The 13,671-nt window shown below is 40.1% G+C and overlaps 1 protein-coding gene across 5 annotated transcripts in view; it reads left to right on the forward strand.

The window, feature by feature from the left end:
• NFKB1 (nuclear factor kappa B subunit 1) overlaps positions 1 to 13,671 on the forward strand; it is a 95,879-nt gene that overhangs the window by 16,933 nt on the left and 65,275 nt on the right. For 4 of the 5 annotated variants that reach the window (XM_027833492.3, XM_037896972.2, XM_007054382.4 and 1 more), the window contains exons 2-3: positions 2,323 to 2,375; positions 4,906 to 4,990. In XM_027833492.3, coding sequence (XP_027689293.2) covers positions 2,331 to 2,375; positions 4,906 to 4,990 — 130 coding nt within the window. In that variant the 5' untranslated portion in view covers positions 2,323 to 2,330. Of the gene's footprint in view, positions 1 to 384; positions 441 to 2,322; positions 2,376 to 4,905; positions 4,991 to 13,671 lie in introns of those variants that run through there. The other variant, XM_043545249.1, reaches the window with a different exon arrangement.

A 13,671-nucleotide genomic window follows, 5' to 3' on the forward strand; every position in this document is an offset into this window, starting at 1 on the left:
CAATAGCAAATTATAAAACGTAATAGAAAAGACAAGGCTTATCTTTCTGAGTTTTGTACGGTTATATAGTTGACAAATGATGCTTTGATTACTAACATCTTGCTGTAATAATTGATCAAATACAATTTATTATTGTATCCACTGTTCATCTTTGGCTGAATTCCATTTCCAGTTATTTGATGTATGTCCAATACTGCAACTAGACATTAGGTACACTCCCACTTTAAAAAAATCTCTCCAATGTTTAAGTTAGGGGAAAAGCAAGTTTGTACTTGCTGTGCTAAGATGTAGTTTTACCTTCATGAACTCCTGTTTTCTCAAAGAAGGTTTCTGTTATTCCTGTTTTGATTTTCTCTCCCTTTTACAATGGTGCTGGAAGGCTGAGCCACATCTCCTTTGGACCCTGTCAACACACCAGGTTTACTTTCTGCCCAAAGAAAGTATGTGAATGTTCCAGTTTTTCTTTTCAATGCCTGCCTCTCTAGTGATGTAAAGGTCACTCGGTGACTCAGTTTTCCTTACAGATTCTTAATCATTTCCCACATTTTTGCATGACAGTAGATTTTCATAATTGGTTTTTAGCTCACTGGAAAATATTGTTAATAATATTTGTGATGAAAGGTGAGAGCCATTGACTCCTGTCTATCTTTGTAAGGTTATTGTCCTTTATTTACAACATGTGTTTGCATGTTACAGTCAAATGACTCTTTTAGAGTTAATACATTTCGTTAGCTACATTATACTGTCTACTCACTCATTTCCCTGAGAAGTTTTTTTTTAATATTTTAACATTATAAAGGAAATTTAACTACATTTAACAAAGTTAAAATAAAAAAAAGCAGTCTTTTGTCACAATTAGACTAGAGAACTAGGAGCCAAGATTCCGAGATTCATTTCCTAGCTCATTTCCTAGTGACTTGCTCTATGGCCCTGGGAATATCACTTAGGCCCAAATTTCCGAAGTGTCCACCAATTTTGGGTGCCTCTCTTTGGGAGCGCTCACATTAAGACATCTGGAAAGTTAGTTGTTAGAGGTGCTGAGCACCTGCAGCTCTTATTGGCTACACTTGCAGTTGTGGGTACTCAGCAGAAGTGTTAGTTAGGCCACAGATGTCTCACATTGGGCATCCAGAATCAAAAGCATCCAAAATTAGTCAACACTTTTGAAAATTTGTACTGTACCTTCTTTGGTCCTCATTTATACTGTGCAGGGTTTCTGTGAGACTTAATTCATGAATGTTTGTAAAAAGTTTTGAGATCTTTGGAAAATGGATTCTTTAGATGCACAATGTGTGTTTATTATTGCTTAAAATATGCTAATAGCTTTGCTTAAACTGCCAAAGCTCAGAATATTCAGAGTAAAAACCAGGATAAATTGATTTAAATCATCAAGCAGAAAGCCTTGATTTAACTTGGTGATTTTAATTAGCTTTTCCATTTGTGCTTCAGTTATTTTGATAAAGAAAGATGCATTCTCATTGGTTGATATAACAATTAAAACATGGCTATTCACAACTAAATAGAACCTTTACATTAATCTTTTTGCTATGTAGGAGGGTACACAATATCTGCATACATTTATTTAAGCAATTATGTAGCTTAATATTTTCAGATTCGTATTAATTGTACATATTTAGTATGTTGGAAAATGGTGAATGCTATTGCTTATTTACTAGATAATTAACTTTTTGCTCATGATTTGCATCAAGTTGCATTATGATGATAACTGGAATTTAATTAAAGACACAATAGAGCATATTTATTTTTCATTTTAATATTTTAAGAGAGTATAATAAATTTGGGTCTAAACATATTTTATATTAAATTCAGATTTCATTTTAAACAGGTCTATTTTTAAAAAGAAAAACTTATAATTTAAATACCTCAATCAAAAAATCTGATTTTTTTCAAAAAAATCAATTTAAATTAAAAAAATTGATTTTTATCCACCCTGGGTAAAAAAAAAAAAAAAATTATTCCTGGTTTTAATGACATTACAAGGGGAGATGAATTTTGACCCTAATACTTTGTCCGGGATTTTCAATTCAATGGGAGTTGAAAGCAGGAAACCCCAGTCTTTGTTCTGAGTCCCACCCTTTGGAGGTGCTGAGCAATTTTAAGGGTATCTGGGCAGTGGATGATGTTACTATTGCAGTTGGATAGTTCAGAGATGGGTTGTCAGAGCTTTAACAGTGAATGCATGTGACTTTTCATTTGAAAGCAGACTAATGTTATTTTGATCCAGGTATTATTATTATTGCATACTGAAAAAAATGTGGTGGTCAGTGAACAATCATCCTCTTTGTGCTTTCATCGTTTCAGCTCTTAAAATGGCAGAAGAAGATGCATATATCATGGGAGTATCTGATCATCAAGTAAGTATTAACACACAGTTTATATGCTCTCAATGTGTCAAAAGCATATGAGTTTATGCTGTCTGGCTATCTTAGCTATTTGTCAGGTGCCAATTCCCATAGTATCTAAACTTTCTGTAGTCTGACATCATCAACGAGAAAAATATCAGAATAAACCTGTCTCAATAAGAAGCCCTTATCAGTAAAATGTAAATTTCTCCCACTGTAGGGCCTACCCTTTGACATTGCCTGAACGGTGTAAGTGTGGCTTTAGTAGAATTTCCTACATTTGTTTTTATTTCCTAGCTGCCCGATCCAAACTTACACTGAAATTAATTCAATGATGGCCATGACTGAAGTTAAAATAATATATAAAAATGCTCTGTTGTGTAATTATCTCAGGTTTGTTGATATGATATTGACCTCAGTGTTCCTTCATTCACAGCCATTTTGGTGAGACTCCAGAACTCCCAAACTGTTCACTGATCCAAAATGACTTTAGGTCACTTTGCATATAATTAATTCAAGTGATGAAAACTGTGCTTGATTCAAAGGTTCCAATTAAAAAATACGTTAATCTCCTAAGGCTTAATGTATGTAAATACATGCTAAGTGGATTACGTTTGACATTTGGGTCTGGCTTTGCCCAGGGCAAGAATACAGTATTGCCAGTCCCAAACTTTCAAAACTCAGGAGATTGATTTAAAAATAATGAGATTAAAAAATTACATTTGATGTTTTTATTTGCCTTCTGGTTTTGGAACTATCAGGGTGCATGGGTTACATTTTTGTGCTTTTTTCCCGAGCCATGAGATCTAGAAACATACTTTTTTAAAATAAAAGCTCAGAGTCTCACCTATTCACCTGATTCCAGAGATTTAAGAATAACACCAAATATGGTGAAACTTGCAATAAAATCACTAGGGTTGGTAACACTGAGAGTAGGACAAACTTTTCTTAGAGTACATAAAAAAAGAAACGCGAAATCCTGGTCCAATTAAAGTAAACTCAATGAGTTCAGTGGGCCGGGGTTTCACTATTCAGGTCTATTTTCCCCTTGAAATACTCATGTAACCCATCATGAGTGACAGTGAGGAATATACGTACATATAGGAAGGAGAGAAGAGATCTCATAGTTCATGAAACCTATTGAGTTTAATTCTAAAATCAGGGAGCTGATTTGTGTACATAAATGCACCCCCTGGAGAAACCAGTGTGACTGAAGTCCCCGGTCTTCATTGACGGGCAGTCACCTTCCTTTAAGAAGACAGTGAAAGCCTTCACCTACTTATCATGGGAAGGGCCCTCCCTACTCCTTGTTGACCACAGCTGAGAAGGACGAGGAAACAGTCACTGGCTTGTGATTACAATGCAGTTGACTCCAGTGTTTTCCCCTGCTGAGGTCAGTGGGTCTGGACACTGCTGCGGGGGAGAGGAGAGAGAGGAAGGAGAGAAGAAAAGCAGGGAAGGACCGTTGAAAATTCCCAAACCCTGTCCTTAGAGCTCAGAGCAGAGTTTGCACAGCAAGCTGCCCCTATGGGTACAGAGGGAGCAGCCTGGAACCATGATGCAGTCAGTAGACTTTTGAAGGGAGATCTGTGTATTCACCGCCAGTGAGCTGTCCCTGTGGTCCTGTACTGGCAGAGTCAACCCAACAATTTGCTCCAAACTAGTGGATTAATTGTGATGAAAATAGAGTAAGACTTGCTGCTTCTGTGTTAATTGCTAGACCAATAACAAGTACCACATCATCCAGTCCAGGAAGATTCTCTCTTCTGTCGTATTAAATACCTTCTGAAGCAAATTTGTTTTTTTGTTTTGTGCTTATCGTCCAATTTGAAAAGTGATGAATTGAGATGTGGTGTTACTTACAGTAGATCAAAAAGGCTTTTCTATATTTTTTTAGTATTCAATGAGAACTTTTTAAGTTGAGCCCACAGAAGCTGCTCGTTTGGTACTGTCATTTTAACATGGTGTGTCCCTTTTGAGTATGTTTTAAATGAAGATGGTGGCTAGATGATGGTTAGATAAGGGGGTTGGGAGTTGGAACTTTTTAGCTCTGTCATTGACTCTGAGTATGACCTTGGGCAAGTCATCTGGGGCTAGATTTTCAAGTGCTCAGTGGCCACTATTGGGGCCACATTTTCAAGAGTTCAGCTTCGAAGTGCTTTTGTATATTTGGCCTGTGGTACATGCACACTGCCAGTTTGCACTGCTCAGCAACACCTTTCCATGCTTGCTACAGAGCTACAGGTTACACTGGTCAAAATGCTGAGCCCTGTCTGCACTACCAGGTCCACAGGAGCTAGCACTGGTGGAGTTGCACCATTACAAGAATCATCAAGGAGTGTTAGTGTGGACAAGTCTTTAAACTCTTTGAGCTTTGATTTATCCCACCTGTGAAACATGAATAAGAATGTGTACCTATCTCCGAGGTATATTGGGAGTCCTAATTAATATTTGCAAAGTGCTTTGAAATCCTTCGTTGAAAGATACTGTATGTGTAAAAGTATTTTTGTGTATTAATAATGATTAACTCTGTTCAATACAGATGTTTGCAATGGATCAGTTCATGGGAGTGAATGCATTATTTAATAATACAGGTTTCATTACCTCAGATTTACCACTACGAACAGGTAAGAGCCACTGTTATTTGGTCATGGTGATTTGTCTTCCTAGTGTTTCTTCCAATTGTGTGTGTGTGTGTGAGAGAGAGAGAGAGAGAGATCTTTCAAAGAGAACTGTTTGTTTATATTTATTATGTTCTGTTAGAAAACACCTTGAAGTTTTTAACCTTACTTCCTCATATTGTTGTTAAAATGCCAGATTTTAAAACACCTTTAAGAATCCCCCCAACCTCACTTCACCTGTGAGAAGAATCTGTGACTGTTCTACTACCAAGGATACTTCTATGCCTAAATATAGAAACTAAATGTTTTAACCAGTTAAATGTTCTGATTGACCAAACATCAATAAATGATGTGTTTAATTTTTAAAGGGACAATAGCATTTTTAGATTCCTCCAGTTGTTGTATTTCCTGCATAGTGTAACAGATACATTTTTTTGCATGCTATCTTGTGCTGTGTTTCACTTCTTGCCGTTGTTTTTAAGGGGATATGTTTCTCACTAGTGAAACCTAGAATATATTCAGCTTCCTGTATCATTTTGAATCTGTTTTCCTTCTCAGTGACTTCTGTATTTCCTATAAAGTGTCAGGTTGATATTAAAAGCACTTAACAGTTTCCTGAATATTAACACAAAGTTGAAAATGCAGAGCTAAATTCTGGCATTCCCCCTCCCCTCCCAATCTCTGCAAAAAAAAAAAAAAAAAGAGTATTTTGAGTCAGTATGTGGATCAATTATCCTCAGTGTGGGACTGATTTAGGGGTGTTGAAATGTCTTGGCAGAGATCAGAAGAATAAACATATATTGATTAATATTACCTGGAATTTGTTCTTGGAGGTTTTTTGAAATGTCATTTATCAATATTACTTTTAATTTGAAAGTAGGAGTCCTGAGCCTCCCCTGTCTAGTCTATTGGATTAACAGATTTGGAGAAGAAAAGAACTCTGAGTCCTTATTTATAAATAATGTTGTTAGAATTTTTCTCTGACCTATTATTAATGTCTTTGCTGCCGATTCTCCACTGCAGCTTACATGCTGTCATGTTCTGTTGATGATCCGTTTAAATCCACAATCTGTCAGGATATATCTGGTACTTTTGGCATCACAGGTTGCCTTGTATCACAGAAAACAAAAGTGCAGTTTGTTGTATGCATTTGCAAATTTGACAGCAATAAAGGGCATAAAAGTAATATCCTTGTGCAGAGGGCTGTGTAAATCCCATTTAAACTCAATTTTAAGGGCTTAAGTGATGCTTCTCTGCACAGGGGTAAATTTCACCCCAAAAGAATAATACATATTTTTGAGAATGCCGTAGAGGTTAACAATTTGTTGTTCGTTTAGCATGTCCTATTGTAAATCACTCTACTTTTTCCTAGAATGAGTATGAATACATTAGGGTCAGGAATTGCTTACAGTGCCAGTGATATTGTTTCAAGAGAAATTATTTCTCTGAGCAGCAAATCTCTTAACTCACTAGCATTCAATAAATTGATTTTGCCATCAGTTGGTATAGCAAAAATGTTTTATTAACACAGAATGGAATTTGCCACTAGGATTTAATTGCAAAGCACAGAGGCTTGCTACAGAACATAGCCTCCCCCTGAATTTCCCCAAGTCTCTGTGGTCTCTAGTTTGAAACAGTTTTAAGTAGCAGGTCCTAACTCTGGCATGATCAGTGTTACACATACCTCTGGGTCCTTCTGCCGTGATATGCTTCTCACCGCATGTAGCTTTTTAGTTTACCTGATAATCTTCACTGCTGGAGCAGCCAACCTCACTCCATACAGATGAGTTAACACAACTATTTCAGGATCAGAAAAATGATTTTCAGATATCTGGGCCCTGTTTACACTAGAAAAGGATGTTTTAAAAACCATCTAGACCAGCGTTTCTCAAATTTGGCCACATGCAGCCACCATGGGCTTTTCTTGTGGCCACAGCCTCCTCGGTGGTGATTGGGGCGGGAAGGCAAAGCAGCTGCCCCTCCCCAGGGCCACCAGCAGGGGACTGGTTCTTGCTCCCTTCTGGAGCCACTAACACTGTAGGAGCAGGCGACCAGTGTGGATCCCTACACTCCTGAGGGCTGTAGGGCTCGGGCTTCGGCCCTGGGGTGGTGGGTGACAGGCTCTGGCTGGGTGGCAGCAGGCTCTGTCCCCCAGTCACAGGGCTTCAGGTTCTAGCCCCAGGCTCACCACCCCCCACCCCGCATCGCCCCTGGCCCTCCCCGCCTCCCTCCCCATCTAGGGCTTAATTTGTCCCCCAGCTTGCCTGGGCTGAGTAAATCTGCTGTGAAAAGTGATTTTAACAAATATACAAATATCACTTTTCACTGTAGCAGATTTACTAGCTAGCACGTCTTTTAAAAAAAAATCAACCAAAACCAGCAAAACACGCAAAGCAGCTTGTGTTTCTATTCTGTTTAGGTCCAGTAAAGAATAGAGACAACTGGGCATTATTTTTATTATTGAGTCTGCCAAAAAAAAAAAAAAATTACAATGATTTGGACATGTATATGTGCCTATTTATTTGTTTTTCCTAAAATTAATTATCAGAGTGGTCACCAGCAAGAGTTGGTGGCCACACTCTGAGGCCACCAAAAATTTTGTTGTGAGAACCCCTCATCTAGACAGCTAACACATGTTAAAACTACAACTCATCCTCAAACTGCGAGCAGTTTATTTGGTGACTGCATCCTCCTCTTGCAGTTCTTTTCTTTGTGCTGTCTGTTACTGCAAGATTATTGACAAGTTTGCTATGCTTATGGCAGGGGACTGATTGGGTATTTATCGCAAGCAAACATTTCAACTGAGTTTCAGAAACGCTGCTCACCCGCAGCTTCCACCGAGTCACTCAACTTCTTGAGTAATGTCACCATAACAAATCATGGGACATTAATTTCCTACTGTTCTTTGAATTGTGCTGTTGTCACTGCTGTAAGTCTGCCTTTTAGCCACATTTTAATGTGGTATTGTGAGATGGGGATTGTATTTTAACCACTGAAAACAGAAACTAATGCTCTTCCGTACTCAGTTGAGATTACTTGCAGTTTTGTAGTGGGATTTTCAAAAGTGCTCATCCTTGGTTTAATTCAGCTCTGATTGAAATCTGTAGGGGTTTTACAATTTACTTCAGTCAGAGCAGAGATAAGCCAACACAGAGTGCTTTTGGAAATCCCACCCTATTTTTGTTTGTTTGTGCGTGTGTCCGTCTAAGAAAGCGATCCTCAAACCAGCCTGAGGAGCTTCCTTGGTAGTCTTCAAAATGAAGCACTTTGACAACCAAGTAGGGAGAACTGAGGTGGGAGGTGTCCAAGAGAGAACTTCTCTCTCACAAAGTGGTCTGCCAAATGAAGAAGTTGGAGAGCCAAGGCGTCTAATATCTGCCACTGATGCACCCCAGCACTTAAATCTTTCAGGCAACCATGGACAATGGCTGAGTTACTGATTTGACAAGGAGCAGGTTTAATGTATAACTATGGGTTATAGTGCCATGTGAGTGTCATATAAACAAGTAATAAACAACTAGGGCGTTTAGGGACTTTCTGACAAGTAGTCATGCCTATGTGTGTAAATATAATGCAATGATGTACTGCTGTCCCTCCAGCTTCATTGTGATGTATGGTAGGGTATGCCCTGTATGAATAATACACTGCACTGCTCCATGGGAAGCGTTGGGATGCATTCTGCCTTGGAGACAGGGTCTCCAGCAAATCCTTGTTGTTTAGAGAGTCGAGGGAGTACAGGCTACGACACCCCTGAAAGAAGAATAATTTACTCACCCAATGTGGCAAGCCACTCCAGTCTAGTGTGGGGTGGAGCGGCAGAGCTGTTGCTCGGTTCACTCCTTGGCCCCTTTTTTGGCAAGTTACACACAGAGTGCATGGGCTGCAATTGCGGCTGGTTCCCTACTGCCTCCTCCTCACTGCACAACCATTCGCAACCTTTCCCCCAACATATAGGAAAAAATCAGGTGCAGCAGTGTAACAGTTTGGGGAATGCGTCTGCATCAGCGTAGGGAAAGATGCCATTTTATGACCTCTGTTTAAGACTGTAGTCTTCAGTGCGGATTAAACCTTCCATTGTATGGCAAAAGACAGACCATGCCTGCAGATCTGAAGCGGGGCCATTAACAACTGAATAACCACACCCGGCAGCTGCCAAGGACTATTATCTTACTAATGACTCTTCCCCACTGAACCCTGCTCTGTGCCGAGCAGCCATGGGGCGTGTATGTGTGTGCTGAAGAATGGAAAATCCCCAGGAGAAGGCCAGAAGGAGAAAGGGGTGATAGACTGATTGTAAAAAGAGACATGTTCTCGAAGCAAGGAACCCATATCACCACCAGAAAGAGAAGACACTCTGGAGGAGAGGGGCAGGACAAACTTGTCTTCTTCCAGCAGAATAGCCAAACCTCAAAAGAGTCTCAAGAGTGAGGAAGACTCTGTGGGGGAGAGGGATTGCATGGAGGTTTTGTTGTCTTACCTAGATCTATATCTCTTGTGCTCTCTATGAGTAAAGTGTGTGTGTGTGTGTTTAAGAAGTTCCTTGGCTTTAACTGTCATGTGGTTCCTGAAGAGACAAACTATAAACCAGAGTGCCCACAAGGTTAGACCTCTGGGGAGAGCATTTATAAGCTACAGGGGCAATCTGGAGGGCTGAGGCACTGATTCCAGGGTTTAGGCTGCTGGTTGGTGGGGCCCCACTGCCAGTGGGGCATCAGACAGGAGATGCTCACCTGGGAGTGCACATGAGTGACCCAGAACTGGAGACAGTGATCAGTCACTGCCCAGACCCAAGGAACTTAGCAGCACATGGGATCCAAAGGTTGGGTGCAATACAGCAGCCTGATCACCATCCGGAAGTCAGGGCTATCTCAGGGGCTAAAATTAATTGTTTCAGACATTAACTAGCCAGGCTGTTGGCTAGGAAAATCCACCGGTCCTGCAACTCTGCCAGCCTTGCCTGGGTAGTGCCTGAGTGAAACCCTCCAATCTCACAAACCCCATTCTCCTTGGCATTTCTGTGGTGGGAGGGATTAAGGAAGTGGCCCTATCCTGAAGATTGGTACTCCTCCAGAAAGTGTGTGCAGGATCAGGCTCTGATAGAAAAAGGAGGAGTGTGGCAGTGAGAGGTGGCAAGAAACATGAGGTCTGTGACTCAAGAGTGAGAGGAAGGAAGGAGAGTGAAGAAACACAGCAGTTGAAGGAGATGAGGGAAGTAGGCCTATGACTCAGGCAGGAGGGCAGGTAGCAGGACAGAAGTTAGTCTGAACTGAGTGAGGCGAGAGGAAGGAAAAGGAAGCTAGGTAAATAGCTAGGTTCAAAATGAAAATGTTGCCAGTCTTCCCCAAAATGTATCCATGTTAGGTGGCTGTTAATTTCAAATACAAAGCCCTCCTGTTTGCAGCGGGAGTGTCAGGCAAATCATGAGGAATTGTGACGTTAGAACTTGGCCTTCTGTGGGAGTGAAATTCATCCCTCTGAGAAGGGCTAAAGCACTACTTAAGTGGTGCATTGGCTGCACAGGGGTGAATTTCATCCAAACAGCACAGAATTCTGGGTAATATACACTAACTATAGGTTATGCATTTTGAAAATGTAGGAATGAAAAAAAAAAGATGGAGATGTTTAGTGTTTGATTTGCTGCTGTGCTTTTTTGTGCCCAATTAACATTTATAAATTATTTGTTTGTTAGAATGAAATGTGCAGGAGGCAGAGCTTTCTTGATAGCTGGTACCAAATCGTCAAAAAAAAAATCTCACATGAACTGAAGACCATCACAGGTCTCCACACCTTCTCCTCCAGCACACCTCTTCAGTGTGTGCCTATATTCTCAAAGCAGCTTCTACATATTAAAATAATCAAAACTCAGAAACTCTTTCCTAAACAAAATACTGCACTGCACACATTCTCTCCCCAAGAGAGAACAAGAGAGAAAGAATGACCTACACAGGACAAATGTTAGCCACGTTGTTTGATGCATTTCTGGAAGGAGTTCAGACACTACAATGATAAGCGTGGTTTAAGAACCTGTATAGAATAGAATATAATCCTCTCTAGCATTCAAAATAAAATGACTAGGGCATTAATGTTTGAAAGTCAATTAACATGCTTGCTCTTTATTTTTAAATAACATTTCTAAATACACATAACAGTACTACATCAGAATGACTTATTTCTGCAGGGCTTTTTTTTTCCCTTCAGTTAATCCGGTTCAACAATCTAATTTTTACTGGTGGTAAGAAGGTGCAACTCCAGGCCTACTTTGTTTAAATAAAACTATGATTCATTTAATCTGACTAGGCTATAACAAGCCATTATGCCAACCTTTCTACATTTCCAATAGCTTTTTCTTTTAGCTTTCTCTCAGTATTAATATGTGAGGAGTCCAAAGTCATGTTCTGCCTTGGTATTTTTGTCTACTACTATTAGAACGTAGTTCAAAAAGGGACCCACTGTTACAGACAAAGAGAATAAGCAAAATGGTATATCACTCTGTATCTGTTAAAATTTTTAGTAAGCAAAATGTTCAGTTGTGGTTCTAGAATGCCAGCAAAATGTTTAATTGCATAGGAAGAATATAACCCAATTTTCATATTTGTTACTTTGGCCAACTTAAATATTAGTTTGTTTTATAGTTAGTTGCATGTAAAAGGAGCTTTAGATTCAAGATTGTCATTGCTGATCTTTGTAATATATCTTTGGCATGAAGGCAATTGCTGAGTCAACTGATTTTGACAGATAAGCAATGAGGGCTCCTAATATATCTGCCAGTTAGAGTATTTACCAAGATTCCCTTTTTTATTTTGAGAAGATTGTGTGATATTTTTATGTAAGGAATAAAAAGCTATTTTACTAAAATTGAATGGTCTCAGTGCCACAATCACACTACTACAAATACATGAATCCTATAGTATTTCAACCAGTCAGTGAACATCAGGTTGCAAAAAGATTAATGGTACTATTCTAAGATTCCCCCACTGAAGATGTCAGAACAACGTGCCACTTGTGGTGGATTGTGCAGTTGTTCAGAATGTGGTCATGAATGTTCTGATGAGCTCCTGGATCTTATCATCTCCTCAGTGGAGTATGGAAATACCCATAGGATCTGCTACGTTACTGTGGTTTGGCTCCTTTTGGTGGGGTTCTGGTGTCCTAGCGGGCTCTGTTAGACTTTTTGGACTTGTCTTTCTCTTGGCTGTTGGAAAAAAAAAAAGGAAGATGGTACCCACTTGTGGCACCAAAATGATATACAACTCATTGTAGATTGTGCAGATCTTCCTGAAATTATTCTCTTTTATTACAGACTTTGATAAACAGCTGATTGATAACATTATTAACATTTAAACGTTACCATTGGTCATATGAGTTAACACCTTGTTAAGATGAAGGGGCAGTTTACATCTCTCAGAACTGTTTTTTCAAGCTCTCTGGAAACTCCTGAAGGCATCTCTGCATCAGTAATACTTGGTTCACATTATTAAAATTATCTTCACAGCCATAAGGGCAAGAGATGAACTTTCTCTTTTCATAACTGAGAATCTGAACGAGATGGCAGGCAAGGGGTACTCCTTAGCTCCATGTAACTTCTTCCAATTTAAGCCCTGATTAGACCGAATTCTGCGCTCAGATGCCGTACAATGAATGCCTTCATGGAGAATTTCTCACCTAGGGCCTGCTCCAAGGCCATTGAAGTCAATGGAAAGATTCCTGTTGATTTCAATGGGCTTTGGATCAGGCTTATTAGGGTCAAATTGACCTCTCTTCAGAAGACCAGCACAAGCCAATGCATCGCTTAGGTCCTCCAAACCGGGCTTGGCTTAAGTAGGATTTAAGTGGTGCATAGCCCTTGTGCTGGCCCGGTGCACAGGGTGGATTTAGCCCATTGCATCTGATTATGGACCATTTAAGTCAGTTGGAGTCTGACATTATTAGTGGAGCAGACCCAAATACTTGATGTCAGAAACTGGCTCATGAGTAAAATTTTTGAAAGTGTATACATGAATTAGGCTCCTAAGTCCCATTTTCAGGAGTGAGTTAGGCACTTAGAACAGGATTCATAAGGGGGACATAAGGACCTAAGTCCACTTTAGTAAACTTAAGTTGAAAATTTAGATCCTCAAAAATCTGGCTCAACTGCATCTAACCCTCTAGGTGCCCAAAGTCCCTAGGTACCTATGTTTCCACTGGTAAAGTCCTCACGGTGCTTACATTTCTGGTGGTGGGCAAGTGCACAGCCACCTAAACCCTGACACCACCGAGCAGCTGGGCACCTAACTCACACTCCAGTGGGATTCATAAACTAGGCGTTCCCCAGCCTATCTTGCCTACGGGACCTGTTCTGGTGGACATGCTCAGATGCTGCTTTAGAGGCTGTGCACAGGATCAGGCTCTGCACAAAACACAGCTGTAGGAGGAAGTGGTAAGATATGAAATACTAAAATAGTCATTAGAGCAGAGACTGGAACTTGCGTCTCCTACCTCCCAGGGGAGTGCCCTGTTAGCCAACCTCTCATTTTCTCTGGTGCAATGAATATTTAATTATTTCATACCAAGTAGAATGGCTTCAACAGGAGAGACTGAGAAAGCCCCTCCATAGGATGCCCCATAGCCTGGTGGTTAGGGCAGTCACTTTGTGGGTGAGTGACCTGGTTTTAAATCTCTGCTCCACGTTAGGCAGGGGGGGAATTGAA

The sequence above is a fragment of the Chelonia mydas genome, chromosome 4 (genome assembly GCF_015237465.2).
Source record: "Chelonia mydas isolate rCheMyd1 chromosome 4, rCheMyd1.pri.v2, whole genome shotgun sequence".
NCBI lineage: Eukaryota > Metazoa > Chordata > Testudines > Cheloniidae > Chelonia > Chelonia mydas.